The sequence below is a fragment of the Megalops cyprinoides genome, chromosome 4 (genome assembly GCF_013368585.1).
Source record: "Megalops cyprinoides isolate fMegCyp1 chromosome 4, fMegCyp1.pri, whole genome shotgun sequence".
Lineage (NCBI taxonomy): Eukaryota > Metazoa > Chordata > Actinopteri > Elopiformes > Megalopidae > Megalops > Megalops cyprinoides.
The window spans coordinates 25,315,718-25,329,992 of NC_050586.1; the positions used below are offsets into that span (position 1 = coordinate 25,315,718).

Consider the following 14,275-nt stretch of genomic DNA (forward strand, 5'->3'; position numbering starts at 1 on the left):
AAATGAAGAATATTCTTATATGAACCTTGGTATGTAAAACCGAATGATAACATAAGGAACAGGCAAACAATCTTGTTACAATCTTGCTGCAGTGTTGCTTTGTCATTTTCATCTGTACACACATATTCAGTAGCGTTATGTACATTTTACCATTACATAAAGGGCTGCAGCATACACTAGCTTACTAGTTACTCAGACATGTTGACCTACAGTTACTTACATTACATAAATACTTCAGAACTATGCTTCTGAATCTGAGCACTGCGAGGGGTTTGAAGCAAATGTATTTGGTTACCTTCGCTGGCCACGAGATCTTATTTCTGTTGTCCTGTAGTCTTTCACAACACGTTCACTGAGCGGCGCTCTCCCTTTTTACGTTTCACAAACCCTTCAGTGGGACCCGCTTCATCGGCGTGGAGTAGCTGTTGTTGTCTAATCAGTTGGAATCGTTCAGTGGTTGCTAGGTGACCGGGAGAAACAATGAAGATCAAGTGAAAGCAGAAACATTGCTAAGTAAATAACGAGTTAGCTAGCCGTAGAAGTAAACACATCTATGTCATATAACGGTGAACAGGACGCACCCAGTTAGTTTAAGCTTCAAAGTACTTAAAATACTTAAACTCGACATTTAAAGACTTTCGATGTAGCTATGTAATGTACCTACGAGCTCAAGTGAGGTGAAAAGTAGATGGGAACTTAGTCTAGTCTAGATCTACAAGAACAATCCCTCAAGTTTATGGTAAGTTGCGAAAACTGACACCAAAGCATACAATAAACCTATTCACGTTAGCTGGATTAGGTATCAGAAAACTGGGAGCGTGTGAAACGAGTAATAAAACGTATGTAATAAATAAGTAATAAATCTTATGTTAGCGAAGATTAGAGTGTAAACAGGCTAACTAGCCAGCTGCCAGTGCTGGAAGGCAGTGATGCATTGTCTCTTTCTCTCGTTGACTAGCTAGCTAACGTTAGTTAAGTTTCATACTGTAATGAGCTTTGAGTGTAAAGTTGTGTTGTTCAGCTGTAAACACGCCAAGGATTGCATTTCTTAGTAACGTTGTCTTTGTAACTTCAGGCTGTGTTTAGATGGAAGAGAGACTAAGCTAGCCAGTTAACTCTCAGTTAGCGAAATAGCTAGCTAGTACCCAAATGTTCTGTAAATGCCTGTCTACGATTAAAGTTAGCTAACTAACTTTACTGCGTTCATATTTCACTAGCTACCCATTTCGGTAGCTGCTTTGGTAATGGTGGATTACTTGACAATGTTACAGAAACATAATGGGCTTCAGTATATGTTTTTTTTTTTTACGTTGTCAAACAGCATATTACCTGCGTACGATCGGAACCTGAGCGGTCAATGGGGGAAACTAAAGTGAAGGTGGCAGTGCGAATAAGACCGCTGCTTCAGAAAGAGATCCTGCACCAGCACGACGTGTGCGTGCGCCTGGTACCGGGTCACCCGAGACAGGTCTTACTGGGCAACGACCGCGCCTTCACCTTCGACTTCGCCTTTGGACCGACCGCCCAGCAGGACGAGGTTTACAGCTCCTGCATCAAACCCCTTGTAACCTCTCTCTTGGAAGGATACAATGTCACGGTATTCGCATACGGACAGACCGGATCCGGAAAGACATACACCATCGGTGGTGGGCCTATTGGTGAGAGACAATCAAGTAACAAATCAAGTCAATCTCAACAACCTATATGTCGCTGCTGTTTTATAGGAACCAGGCCGTGCACAGGATGACTGATCTTTGAATCAATTGGATTATTTGTAATGTATGTTTGTTCTGCTGGCTGGCAGTAGACACATGCTAATCAGACTCCCCCACACAAACAAGCAGATTGTGCTTTTCCACATGAACTTTCATTAGTCCCTTTACACCCTGTATGAAACGATGAGATTGGAAGTTGTCCTTAAAATAAGTTTATCCAGTGATGAAATAATGTACTGAGGTAATTCATGTTACCAGGAATTGGACAATGTGGAGTTTTGTGTCATTTAATAAGCTATATTCATTGGAAGATATGTAGGTGTGTATTTAATAAAGCCCTGGTGCTTCCTCTCCCTCTGACTGCAGTCTCCACTCCTGAAGGAGGGAGTGGCATTATCCCCCGGGCCACACAGGAGATTTTCCTCCGCATGGCCGCCAGCCAGGGCACACGCTTCTCCGTGAGGGTGTCCTACATCGAGGTCTACAGGGAGGAGCTCAGGGACCTTCTGGAGCTGGACACGTCTTCAAAGGACATGCACATCCGAGAGGATGAGAAGGGAAACACAGGTAACACACCCCTCCAGACATTCAGGAGGAATGTGTCACACCCACACCCGCACAGGCCTGATGAGTTAGAGTCAGAGAGAAACACAGCTGTATGATGCAGAGTCCAACTGAGGACCTTCTAGGGAAATGCATAATTATTGAGCCCATATGTTATGTGCTTGTATTGTCCTCCTGGAGCAGCGGTCTTCATGTTGTAATGGAAATGCGCCATGCGTGTTTGCAGTGGTGGTGGGCGCTCAGGAGAGGGAGGTGGAATCGGTGGAGGAGCTGCTGACCCTGCTGGAGGCGGGCAATGCCGTGCGCCGCACAGGTGCCACCCACATGAACGAGCACTCCAGCCGCTCGCACGCCCTGCTCACCATCGCCGTGACGCAGCGCCGCCGCGACGCCGCTGCCGCCCGCGCTATCTCCTCCAAGTTCCACCTGGTGGACCTGGCCGGCTCGGAGCGCATGGCCCGCGCGGGCAACACCGACCGCCACTTCAAGGAGTCGGTGCAGATCAACAGCGGGCTGCTGGCGCTGGGCAACGTGATCCGGGCCCTGGGCGACCCCCGGCGGCGTGGCCAGCACGTGCCGTACCGCGACGCCAAGCTGACGCGGCTGCTCCGCGACTCTCTGGGCGGCAACGCCCAGACGCTGATGATCGCCTGCGTCAGCCCGTCCTCCCGCTGCCTGCAGGAGTCGCTCAGCTCGCTCATGTTCGCCAGCCGCGCGCGCGACGTCCGCAATCGGCCCGTCGTCAACTGGGACGTGGGCCGCGAGCGGCTGGGCGCGCTGGAGCAGGAGGTGCGCAGCCTGCGGGAGGCGCTGCGGGACCAGGGCGGGGCCAGCCTCACCGACCGCTCCAGCCGCCTCTCCCAGGACCGGCGGGACCAGAGCCGGATTCAGACCCTGCAGGACCAGCTGGCCCAGTGCAGGCAGGAGTGCCTCCAGTATCACGCCCTCACTCAGGAGGCTGCCGAGCTGCTGTTCAAGCAGCAGGACTCTGCCCTCGGGGCTGCCCACGGCCACGCCCTCCGCCTGCAGGAGTGGCTGGAGACGCTGAGGCGGGTACAGAGAGAAGGCCACACCCACCTGGCGCTCTCTGAGGATGAGGCAGGGGAGGAGCCTCATATCACCATCCTCCAGCTGCGGCGAGAGCTGAAGAAGTGCCAGGTGTGTTTCTGTGTGTGCGTACTCCTTTGTGTGCTTGTAGGTGTCTGTGTGTATTTTTCAGCTGCAGCATGAATGAGGTTCTGTGTGCATGTTAGCCTGTGAGGGTGTTGATAAATGCATATATATGTTAGTCATTGTGCTTGTGCATATTTGTGTGTGTATGTGTGAGAGAGAGTGTGAGCATGTCTGTGAGTACATGTGAGAGAGAGAGTGTGAGTGTGTGTGTACATGAGAGAGAGTGTGAATATGTGTGTGTGTGTGTGTCAGAGAGAGATGGAGAGAGGGAGAGAGAGAAAGTATGTGTATGTGAGAGAGAGTGTGAATGTGTGTGACTGCATGTGTGTCTGTGAGAGAGTGAGCGTGTGTGTGAAAGAGTGTGTGTGTGTGAGTGTGTGTGTGCGTGTGTTTCTGTGTTTGAGAGAGTGTGAGTATGTGTGTGTGTGTGTGTGTGTGTATGTGTGAGAGAGAGTGTGAGTGTGTGTGTGTGTGTGTCAGAGAGAGAGAGGGAGTGTATGTAAGAGAGAGAGTGTGAATGTGTGTGTGTGAGTGCATGTGTGTGAATGTGTGTACATGTTTGTCTGTGAGAGTGAGCGTGTGTTGGTGTGTGTGTGTGTGTGTGAGAGAGTGTAAGTGTGTGTGTGTCTGTGAGAGAGTGTGTGTGTGTGTGTGAGAGAAAGAGTGTGAGTGTGTGTGTGTTTCTGTGTTTGAGAGAGTGTGTGTGTGTGTGTGTGTGTGTGAGAGAGAGAGTGTGAGTGAGTGTGTGTGTGTGTTTTTGTGTTTGAGTGAAAGTGAGTGTGTGTGTGTGTCTGTGAGAGAGTGAGTGTGTGTGAGAGAGAGAGTGTGACTGTGTGTGTGTATGTTTGAGAGAGAGAGTGTGTGTGTGAGAGACAGTGTGTGTGCGAGAGAGAGAGTGTGTGTGTGTTTCTGTGTTTGAGAGAGAGTGTGAGTGTGTGTGTGTGTGTGTGTCTGTGAGAGAGTGAGCGTGTGTGTGAGAGTGTGTGTGTGTGTGTGTGTGTGTGTGTGTGTGTGTGTGAGAGAGAGAGAATGTGAGTGAGTGTTTGTGTGTGTGTGTGTGAATGTGTGTGTGCACGTGTGTGTGCATGTGAGAGAGAGTGTACGTTTGTGTGTATGTGTTATTACCTGTGAGGACTCAGTGTATCTCCGTCAGGATGCTTTGGCTGCTGATGAGGGGGTGTTCTCCCAGAGAGAGCTCCAGCTGAAGCAGCTGCAGGAGCAGAGCGACACTCTCCTGGCGACCCTGCAGGAGGAACGGAACCGGAGCCGGCTGCAGGTGAGACCTCCTGCCACACCAAAGATTCCCTTTTACAACAAGATACTCGACTCTGCGTGTTTCACCCTGAACATTCTGCCCTGACAGTAAATCCCCCGTAATGAAATCAATAGCTTCCTTTCTTCCTCAATAGTAGCATAAAACTGAACTTAAAGTTTAATAAGCTGATTAATGTTAGACAAAACAAGTCCAGCTTCATGAAACCTCAAGAACCTCAAGAACCCGTAGAAGCTCAGCAGGCATGCATATGCATACTAAAACGCTGTCTAGTCTGAACTCTGCATTATCTTTTAGCATCAATAAGTATGTAAATACCCAGTATGTAACAATTTTGTGAACATGCTTTTCTGTCAGAATTCTAAATTCATGTATTCTGACCTTAGCTACAGTACAGGCTAACTAGCTAGGTACAGAAGTTTGTTAGTTTGCTCTCCTAATAAATACTACAATTAGCATGTTATGTTAGGTAACAGTGAGTCAAATGATCAATGTTAGCGTAATATCGATGTGACATTTGTTCAATAAAAAATGGTCGTTTGCTATGTAGCCACTTGTATGCTGACTACTAACAACTGTTCAAATTATCTGCCATTTTTTTTTACATTTTTAACACCATCATTAGCCCCACAATTTTGTTTTGCAATGAATTCTGGGACAGGAAATGCAAAACGCTTCCTGGATAGTGTGCAGTTAATGCATACTTCTTTTCTCAGCGATTGTAGTGTGGCATCCGAGTACTTTCAACCATACCACACTAAACATACTATCTGGTGTGAATGTACTGGATGGTGAAGTGCAGTTAATAAGTATACTACACAGTGTGGTACTGTGTGTTTGGGACACAGCCAGTGTGTAATTGAATGTTCCAGAGTGAGGCCGTCCCCTTTATATAGCAGTATAAATGTGTAACTAAATGTTCCAGAGTGAGAAGCTGGTGGAGCAGGAGCTGCTGATTGGTCGTCTGAGGGAACTCGTGACCTCCAGGACCTGCACCTCCACCCAGAGGCCCTTCAGCGTCCCTCTGACCAGTCAAGCGCAGGGAGAGTTGCGTAACTATGGCAACACAGACGTCAGGAAGGTAATAGTCTTTGTGCACACAGTAAATAGCGTGTGGTAGAACTGTATCTTTGGGAGAAAAAATACTGTGGCCTGATCAGCGTAGCACAGATATTACAAGAGTGGGTTACTATGAAGTGTTGTTAAGGGGATGAAGGCACTGCCTTCTTTACACACCTGCAGGTGTGTATCATTATTATTCCTTCCCTGGAGACTAAGGAGCCAGTACAAGTATAGAATACTGTATGTGTGTGGCTGTGTATATGTGTGTGTGATTGTGATTGTCAATGTATGTGTGATAGAGTGATTGAGATCATGATTGTGTTTGTGTGTGTGAGTGCAAAGTGTGATTACGTGAGAGAGTGTGTGCGTGCAGCTGTGATTGTGGGTCTGGTTGTGTGTGCGCAGGTGCATAGCAGTCCTCCTGCCTACTCTCTGGAGAGGGTGATGGCGTGCTTTAAGATGCGCAGCCAGCTGCTGCAGGCCCAGATCGAGGAGGGAGACGAGGTCCTGCAGCAGCTTGACGAGGAAGAGCAGGGGGGCAAAGAAGAGGAAGACCAGAGCAGGGCCTTCAGGTAGGAGCCAAGCGACCCTCGCCTGTGTAGCGGTTAGTCTGTGTTCTCGCTGGGGGTTGTTTAACAGGTGTGTCTGTCACAGGCGCTCTCTCAACCTCACCTGGACACGAAAACGCAGCAACCGCCCGTCACGCATGCCAGCAGAGAGGTCCCTACAGCTCCACTGGAACATGCCACAACAGACCACACCCCCTGCAGGTACAGCAAGCCACTCCCCCCTGCAAGTGCAGCAAACCACACCCCCTGCAGGTACAGCAAACCACTCCCCCTGCAGGTACAGCGTTCATTGCAAAACAAAATGGTGGGACTTATGGTGGTGTTAAAAATAGCAGATAATTTTAACAGTTGTTAGTAGTCAGCATACAAGCAGCTATCTAGCAAACAACCATTTTTTATTGAACAAACGTCAAATCAATATTACACTAACATCGATCATTTGACTCACTGTTGCCTAACTTAACATGCTAGTTGTAGTATTTATAACGAGAGCAAGATGCTGTAGCTAACTACTTAGTATCTACCGCATCTGATGTCAGAATTTGTTAATTTAGTATTTTGACAGATAAGTATGCTTACAATTGATACAAACTGTATGATTGATGCATTCTAACAGGTTTGTACTACACAGCATATTAGTATGCAGTATGCTGACACAGCCCTATAAAACACTGGTCAGTCAGGGATCTGCCCTCTGGCCCGATGACCCCATGTGTGTTTGATTGATTTGTAGGTGACAGTCCCTGTGTGACAGTGGAAGCTGGCTCTTGTGACGACCCCTGCACGGGGCCGGAGTCTGCAGAGGTGCGAGCTTTGAGGCAGAGTCAGAGAGTGAACCTGCAACGTCTGAAGGAGGCGGAGCTAAGGCACAGCCACGCCCAGCAGAGGATCAAGGAGCTGGGTGTGAACATCTGTCTGAAGAAGAGTCTCATTGAAGAACTGGTCAAAACTGGTACAGAGCTTTTACCCGGCATGACCTCATTCATGCTACTTGTGTAGCTTACAGTAGAAGAAAACGTGACTACATCAACGGCCAGAAGCCCAGACAGATGCCATGTTTTTATTTACCTGCCCACAAAGTGCAGAGGTGCTGAAAGATTTGCAGTCTGTAGTTTCATATGCGTGTGGTGTATAGCTGAGTTCTGCCTCTGGGTGATACTGTGTTTGTGTGCAGATGTGTGCTGTCTACAGGTGAGTTGTGCGTGTGTGTGTGTGTGTGTGTAGATGTATGCTGTCTAAAGGTGACGTGTGTTTTATAGGGAAGCATGCCGAGGCAGTGGATGATCACTCCAGGATTTCCCTGCATGACCAGAAGGGACAGAAGAGTGCATTACAGGTGAGACCTCTACCTCTACCTGTACCTGTACCTGTAGTTCTACATATCTTAACCTGTACCTGTAGCTCTAGCTGCACATCTGCCTGTACCTCCAACTCTGTACCACATTTAAACCTATATGTAAGATGCACTGATGTGTGTGTGTTTGTGTGTGTGCTCGCCTGTGTATGTGTGTGTATGTATGTATGTGAATGTGTATGTCTGTATGTGTGTGTGTGTGTTTGTGTGTGTATGTGTGTCCTTCAGAGGGAGGGGCAGGCCCTGGCAGCGCTGTACCTGCAGACTGAGAAGAGGCGGGCAGAGCAGGAGCGCAGCGTGGAGCTGATGAAGAAGGAGAGGGAGACGCTACAGCGCCACCTGCAGGAGGAGGAGAGCAGGAGGAGCAGGATACAGCAGGATCTAACGTGTGACCGCCAAACCATCACAGTGAGTCACCACTGTGTTCATATCCTCACCCCCCTAGCTCACATATAAGTGTACTCATAAAGAATACATTTTCTCACACCATTGTATTCATAAAGAATTTACGTCCTACTGTGTGTAATGTGCACGGGCCAGTACAGTGTATATGAGTATAATGTGTGTAGGTGTAATGTGTGTGAGTATAATGCGTGTGAGTTAGTGTAATGTGTATGGGTCAGGAGTTCTCTCTGTGCTGCAGGAGCTGCAGAAGAGAGCTCTGAGAGAGAGCATGGAGGGGAAGAGTGACCACATTTCCTCAGCAGCACAGGTATACCTGCCTCACCTACACCCCAGTGCCCCAGATCACAGTGCTGTAATGCTAATAGGGCTGGGGTCATAGTGCTGTAATGCTAATAGGGCTGGGGTCACAGTACTGTAATGCTAATAGGGCTGGGGTCACAGTGCTGTAATGCTAATAGGGCTGGGGTCACAGTGCTGTAATGGCAAGAATGTGGGGTCATGGAGTTGTAAAGGCAAGGGGGTAGGGTGACGGTGTTGTTATGGTGAGATAGTAGATTTACAGAGCTGTTACGGGCCACAGTACTGTAATGACTCCCTCTTGTGGCAGAAGCTGGAAGAGCAGCAGAGGTGGCTGGACCAGGAGGAGGAGAGAGTCCTGCAGCAGAAACGTGCCCTGGCAGAGCTGGAGGAGGAGCTGAAATGCAGGGAGGAGATCATCAGCCGGAGGGAGTCTCTCTGGCAGGAGAGGAGCCAGCTGGAGCTGAAGAAACTGAGATCCAGTCAGGTAGGCGTGGCCAGCAGAGGGCGGTGTGGAGCAGTGGTCAGTACAGCAACGTGGAGCATTGGTGACCTATGGTCTGGTTTAACCCTTTGTGTCCCAGGTTCTGGAGCAGGACTTGCTGGATGTGTCCTCTCGGCTTGGGGCAGTGGACAGGGAGCTGGAGGAGAAGTGCGGTCAGGAAGAAGTCGGTGCTGTGGAGGTCACAGGGTCACTGAGCCTCCGTGAGGAGAGACGCCAGCTCTGTAGAAGGAGGGACAGCCTGGACTCACGGCTGCGGGACGGCAACGTGCTCAGCACCGAGGTGAGGCTCCACCTCTCAGGACTTCCTGCGTTCTAGGGTGTGTGTTTGAGGTGGTGGCTAACAAAATGGCGTGTTTTCACAGGAGGAGCACACACTGTTCCAGCTGGAGGAGGCCATTGAGGCGCTGGACACCGCACTTGAGTACAAAAGCCTCTCCATCAGGAGCAGGCAGAGGACAGTGGCTCTGAATACAGGCTCCAGCCACAGGGACATCATGGCCAAACTGAGCACCCTGTCCCCTCCAGAGACACAAGCCCTGCTCCTTATGTACTTCAACAAGGTCTGTCCTCCTAAAACCAGATGCCTTATTGCACACAGGGACCATGCCATCAATATTCCACACATTTACAGTCAAGCCACTTCAGTGTCATCATGGTGTCAAAATGCACAGTCACACTCACCTGCATTTCTGCTTTACTCAGTCTTTATTTTCTCCTCCCTCCCTCTCCCCCCAATTTTGAAATTGTTTTTTCAAGCTGTGAGCAATGTGTGTACCCTATTATTCTATATTTTAAGCAGGAGAACAGGAAATGCATCTCAGTGTCTGTTTCTTGCAGCTTACAATAATTGCACAGCCAAGATTCCTTGTTTTTGCTTCTCTCAATTTCAAGTCTCTGTTCAGAATTTTACTTTCTTTACAGCAGTTTTCATATATGCTGCCAATTTAATCTGTCTGTTTAGGGTCTGATAGCATTGAAGTTTGTTTTGTAATTTTAGTTCATTTTTACCATTTTCAGTGTGTTTGTTTTTAAATCAAGATCTGTTGTTTTAGTTATTGTTCTGGGAGTTTTTGTGATTTGGTTCTGAGGCTCATCGATTTTGATTTGGCTCTATTCAGTCATCCTTAAAGCTTTAGACCCAGTTGGGTCCTTGTCTTGGGAGAGCAGGTTTCTCAGTATGTTTTTGTATTTTAGAGAGCGTTGATCTGCTTGGTTTAAGTGGCACCAGAACTTAGTTGCTCTTTTTTGAATGTGAGCCTGCAGAGGGAATGGGCCCAGTTCTGCCCTGCTGGTGTTACTAGGTGCATTTATGTGAAAATGCAAGTTTTTAGAGAATTCCAAATGAATCTTTTGGGTTTTTTCCCAGTTTTAGAACTTGGGGTAGGAAAGGAGCCCCCATACTTTACTCCCATGTGGTAATATAGAGGTTATGATTGAATTTTAGATTTCAAGCCAAAATCTTACAGGTATTTTAGTATTTCCGAATCTAGTTTTTATTGCACAGAAAGCTCTCCAAGCTTATTCTTCTACAGTATTTATTGCTAGGGTGAAGCTCACTGCTGGTCCAAGGTAGGTATAGTCAGCACAGTGCTGTAACACAGAGTCAATCAGGGTGGAGTGGTACCTATTTCCCTGCGATCTTTCCCTGTGGCTTTTTCTGGAATACCATAACTCTAACTCTTGTCCAGATTGACTGTCAGGGCTCACCTGTGGCATTACCGCTCTAAGAGTGACAGGCTTTGTTGTAATCTCTCTCCCTCTGTCTCTCTCTCCCCCTCCCTTCCTCTCTCTCTCTTGCCCAGGTGGTGTGCTTGAGGGAGGGAGAGAGGAGACTACAGCTACATTGTGATGAGCTGGAGCTGCAGCTGCAAGAGCAGGAGGGTGTGGTCAGGGAGCTGGAGGCTGCTCTCCAGCGCCTCACGCTGGACACGGACCGCCGGCTCACAGAGCAGCAGAGAGAGCACCAACATAATGTGCAACTGCTTCTGCAAGAACTCAGAGGTAAGACCCTGGCATGGACATCTCCCTCTGCTGGGCACACACTGACACTGCGCCTCCACTCTCCAAACCTGCACACTGGTACCACACTCCTTCTGTCTGTCCCATGCTTGATGCTGACTCGATGTGTGTATGTGTGTGTGTGTGTGTGTGTGTGTGTGTGTGTGTGTGTGTGTGTGTGTGTGATGTTTTGTGCTGAATGTGTTCATTCATGTGTGCATGTGTGTCGTGTTTGTGTTCAGAGGGTGGGAGTGAGAGAGAGCAGGAGGCACTGAGGGTGCGCGAGGGGAAGATACAGAAGCTGGAGAAGGAGCTCTTCTTTTACAAGTCAACAAGTCGCCAACTGAAGAAGAAGCTGAGAGAGCTGGCACACCCTGAGACCTCACAGGCTCCGGCCACCAGAGGGAGTGACCTGGACGTCCCTAGCGTTAGCACTGTGAAGGAGAGCACTGGCAGCATTAGCGGCGCGAAGGAGAGCGCTGGCAGCTCGCTGGGGGATGTCCAGGCCCACAGCGTTAACCTGGAGGAGACTCCACCCAGCAGCAGCCAGAGCAGATGGCGAGTGGGTGAGGAGGCACTGGGGAGGCGTGGCGCTCAGTGGGCAGAGTCGGCCTCCGTGAGGGTCTCTCACAGACAAGTGCGCCAGATATCGCCTACAGGCCTGCACACACGCCTCACCTGCCCGAGTGCCGGCAGCTCCTCCTTCCAGGAGGACTCCATTGAGGTGTCACACAAAAGCGAGTGATGTCTAGAGCCGACTGAGCCCAGGGAGCAGGGGGTACCTGTGGGAGCACCCCCAGCAGCTCTCTGCTCCTCAGTTCTGAGTACCTGCTGTTCCCCCAGGCTCTTCTTATGGTTCCCATACAGCCTGGTCTCTGTGCAGTGATGAATATGGGCAGCCAATGTAACTGGCATTTACCAGGACTGAGCTCATCTGTCACTGTTCGCGTCCATCTGTTTTGCCACTTGTACATATGACAAATTTCTGTCTGTGAAGGGCAGAATATCCACAATAAACGTCACACAGGCTTTTGTCATTTCACCTCTCATGCACTCATCAGTGACCCCTGACCCTCAAATCCTGTGTGGGGAGACAAGCACTCATCACATTCCAAACTCATATTTTCCCTCTGGGGAGTTTTTAATGCAGGCAGGAAATGGCACTTTCCCAACAGTGAGTTGTTAACGCAGACAGGAGGTGACACTTTTCTAGTAGTGAGTTTTTTTTAACATAGACAGGAAGTGGCACTTTTCCTGTAGTGAGTCATGGACTCAGATAAGAAGAGGCACTTTCTCTGGTGATCCCTGCAGTTCCAGTACATCTAAAATCATGTTTCGGAAAGAGCAGAGTAGCTGTACAATTTCCAGAGTGTACATAATGACTGTTTTTATATGTTGTTTTACTTTGTCATGATTATGCCTTCAATTTTGTAAGATATTTAATATAAAACATTTTTGTATTATTTCGTATATGCTGTTCTTGTTCTGTGTTTTTAAATAACTTTTTTGTTACATTGTTATTGTGATTTAGTCATCAGCCCTTTCTTTTTCTAATGTAATTTTTCTATTTAGTATTAAATTATTTATAACCTTGTTATGTTTTCCTGTTTGTGGACATTATTTTCATTCTGGTAATCATCAGTTGGTCATCATACGTCCTCCTATGGCTGAAAATGTGCCAGAAATGTCACCATTTGGATAATTAAATGTCTCATTTGTTAAAAAGATTCTAAGTGGCTCAGTCGCTTGGCAAGACGTTCATGTCTTGTGCAGGCTGAACCCTACAGCCCATGTTTAAAACTGGCCCTGTTTCCCAGTGGTAACTAGGAGGCCATAGCAACACAACAAATTAGCTTCATTCTGTCAGGGACAGGAGTGGGCAGGGTTTCCCCATCTCATTGCTCCCAGGCACACTGGGATTTATCTGCCAGTTTCTTGGATGACGTCACTGAAGTAGTGCCCATGCAATTTCTAGCAAGTCTGAAAGATAAGTCTGAAAGTCCATACAGTTTATATTAACCCAATTATGGTATAATTTATACAATCTTCTTAATGTTAATGTAACACTGTTCTGTCCAAGTCATTATCATGGCTGTTATGTAAAAAATGTTTTCATTTTCCCCATATTCATATTCCATATTACACAAGGCACCCAATTTTCCTGGATGTTTTTAGATAATTTAACAACTATTAGGGGAAAATGTTAAATTGAAGTAGTAACAAAATGTGCATGTAATGTAGTTGAACTGTTAGTTAAAATAATTTTGCATGCAGACTTTTCCTCTGAAAATGGAAGTCCATTTTTTTCTCATAGGAATTCATCAGTTTTATTAATACTGATTACTGATCAGGTGCGTTTTAACAGAGAATGTTGAGTGGCTATTTACTCTCTTCAGGCAGCACTTACTGGTTGTTTTTTTTGCTATTGCAATAGCATTTTTTGGTCTTTACTATGCCCTTTGACTCCTGCCATCTTTTTCCACTACTTAATATATTCTGATCCGCATTTCGGTGTACCATTGACTTAACGCTGAGTATAATTCTGTAGAAGTATAACAACGCAGAATTTTCTCTTAATAATAAACAATAATGCTGCTCTTAACAACTTTCAAATTAACATCTCCGTCGAGATTGTCCTAATTATTACATCCCCCAACTTAAGTTTCAGTGATCTTGTGCAATTTTCATTGGATCTCAGGCTAATGGGTATATACGATAGCATACAGTATATAAGTCAATGGACCAACGACGGGCAGTTTCTCCAGCTTGGAGCTCTCGCCTCTTGGTCACTCTAGTTCACTCTGGTTCTTTTTGGCTTTCCGAGCTGCCGTACTTCTTCTGCTGACTTTGTTGTGAACTGACGTGAGGCTCGTGCTGAAAACCACGAAACAGGTTTATGCGGGTTTTAAATATTTTCATGTATTCTAGTGTATTGAGAGTTATATGTCGTTCAGTTTTCTATCAATATGCTGTTGTTTCCAGCTTAAATGTTCTCATCATTTCTTTTGTTACACTATTTAAAAATACTTATTTTTATCCAGCTAACTAGCTAGCTTGCGAACTGGGAGACCTTGGCTTTATAACGTCGTTAGAATTTAAAATCATACAAAAAGTGTGGGGTGGTGGCTATAACTGTGTAGATAACTCAAATAGCTAGCTAGGTGTTGAGTATTTTCAGTTGTGCTTCTTTGAAATACATACATGTCTGCTTTTAAAGAACACTTCAAAACCGCATTAAACATTAGTTGGTGAAACTGATAGCCAGGTGGCTAGCTAACTAGCGAGCTATTCTAACGCACAGTGTGTCCCAAGAAAGAGTGTCTAAGGCTTGCAGTTAGCGTGATAACGTTAAGGATATTT

At 47.1% G+C, this 14,275-nt stretch overlaps 1 protein-coding gene across 1 annotated transcript; it reads left to right on the forward strand.

Moving 5' to 3' along the window:
- Positions 1-679: 679 nt before the first annotated feature.
- On the forward strand, positions 680-12,061 carry LOC118776192 (kinesin-like protein KIF27). Its single transcript, XM_036526305.1, has 17 exons — positions 680-739; positions 1,322-1,646; positions 2,082-2,282; positions 2,506-3,437; positions 4,606-4,728; positions 5,651-5,806; positions 6,193-6,359; positions 6,442-6,557; positions 7,090-7,308; positions 7,616-7,692; positions 7,939-8,118; positions 8,354-8,422; positions 8,723-8,899; positions 8,997-9,197; positions 9,280-9,477; positions 10,720-10,918; positions 11,158-12,061. The coding sequence occupies exons 1-17, from the start codon at positions 737-739 to the stop codon at positions 11,658-11,660; spliced, it is 3,846 nt and encodes a 1,281-aa protein (XP_036382198.1). The 5' UTR covers positions 680-736; the 3' UTR covers positions 11,661-12,061.
- Positions 12,062-14,275: the final 2,214 nt, after the last annotated feature.

Bases quoted from the DNA above. Each gene is read 5' to 3' on its own strand.
- LOC118776192 (XM_036526305.1), top strand. The intron at 6,558-7,089 runs GTACAGCAAGCC...ATTGATTTGTAG, and splicing joins ACAGACCACACCCCCTGCAG to GTGACAGTCCCTGTGTGACA. The intron at 10,919-11,157 runs GTAAGACCCTGG...GTTTGTGTTCAG, and splicing joins GCTTCTGCAAGAACTCAGAG to AGGGTGGGAGTGAGAGAGAG.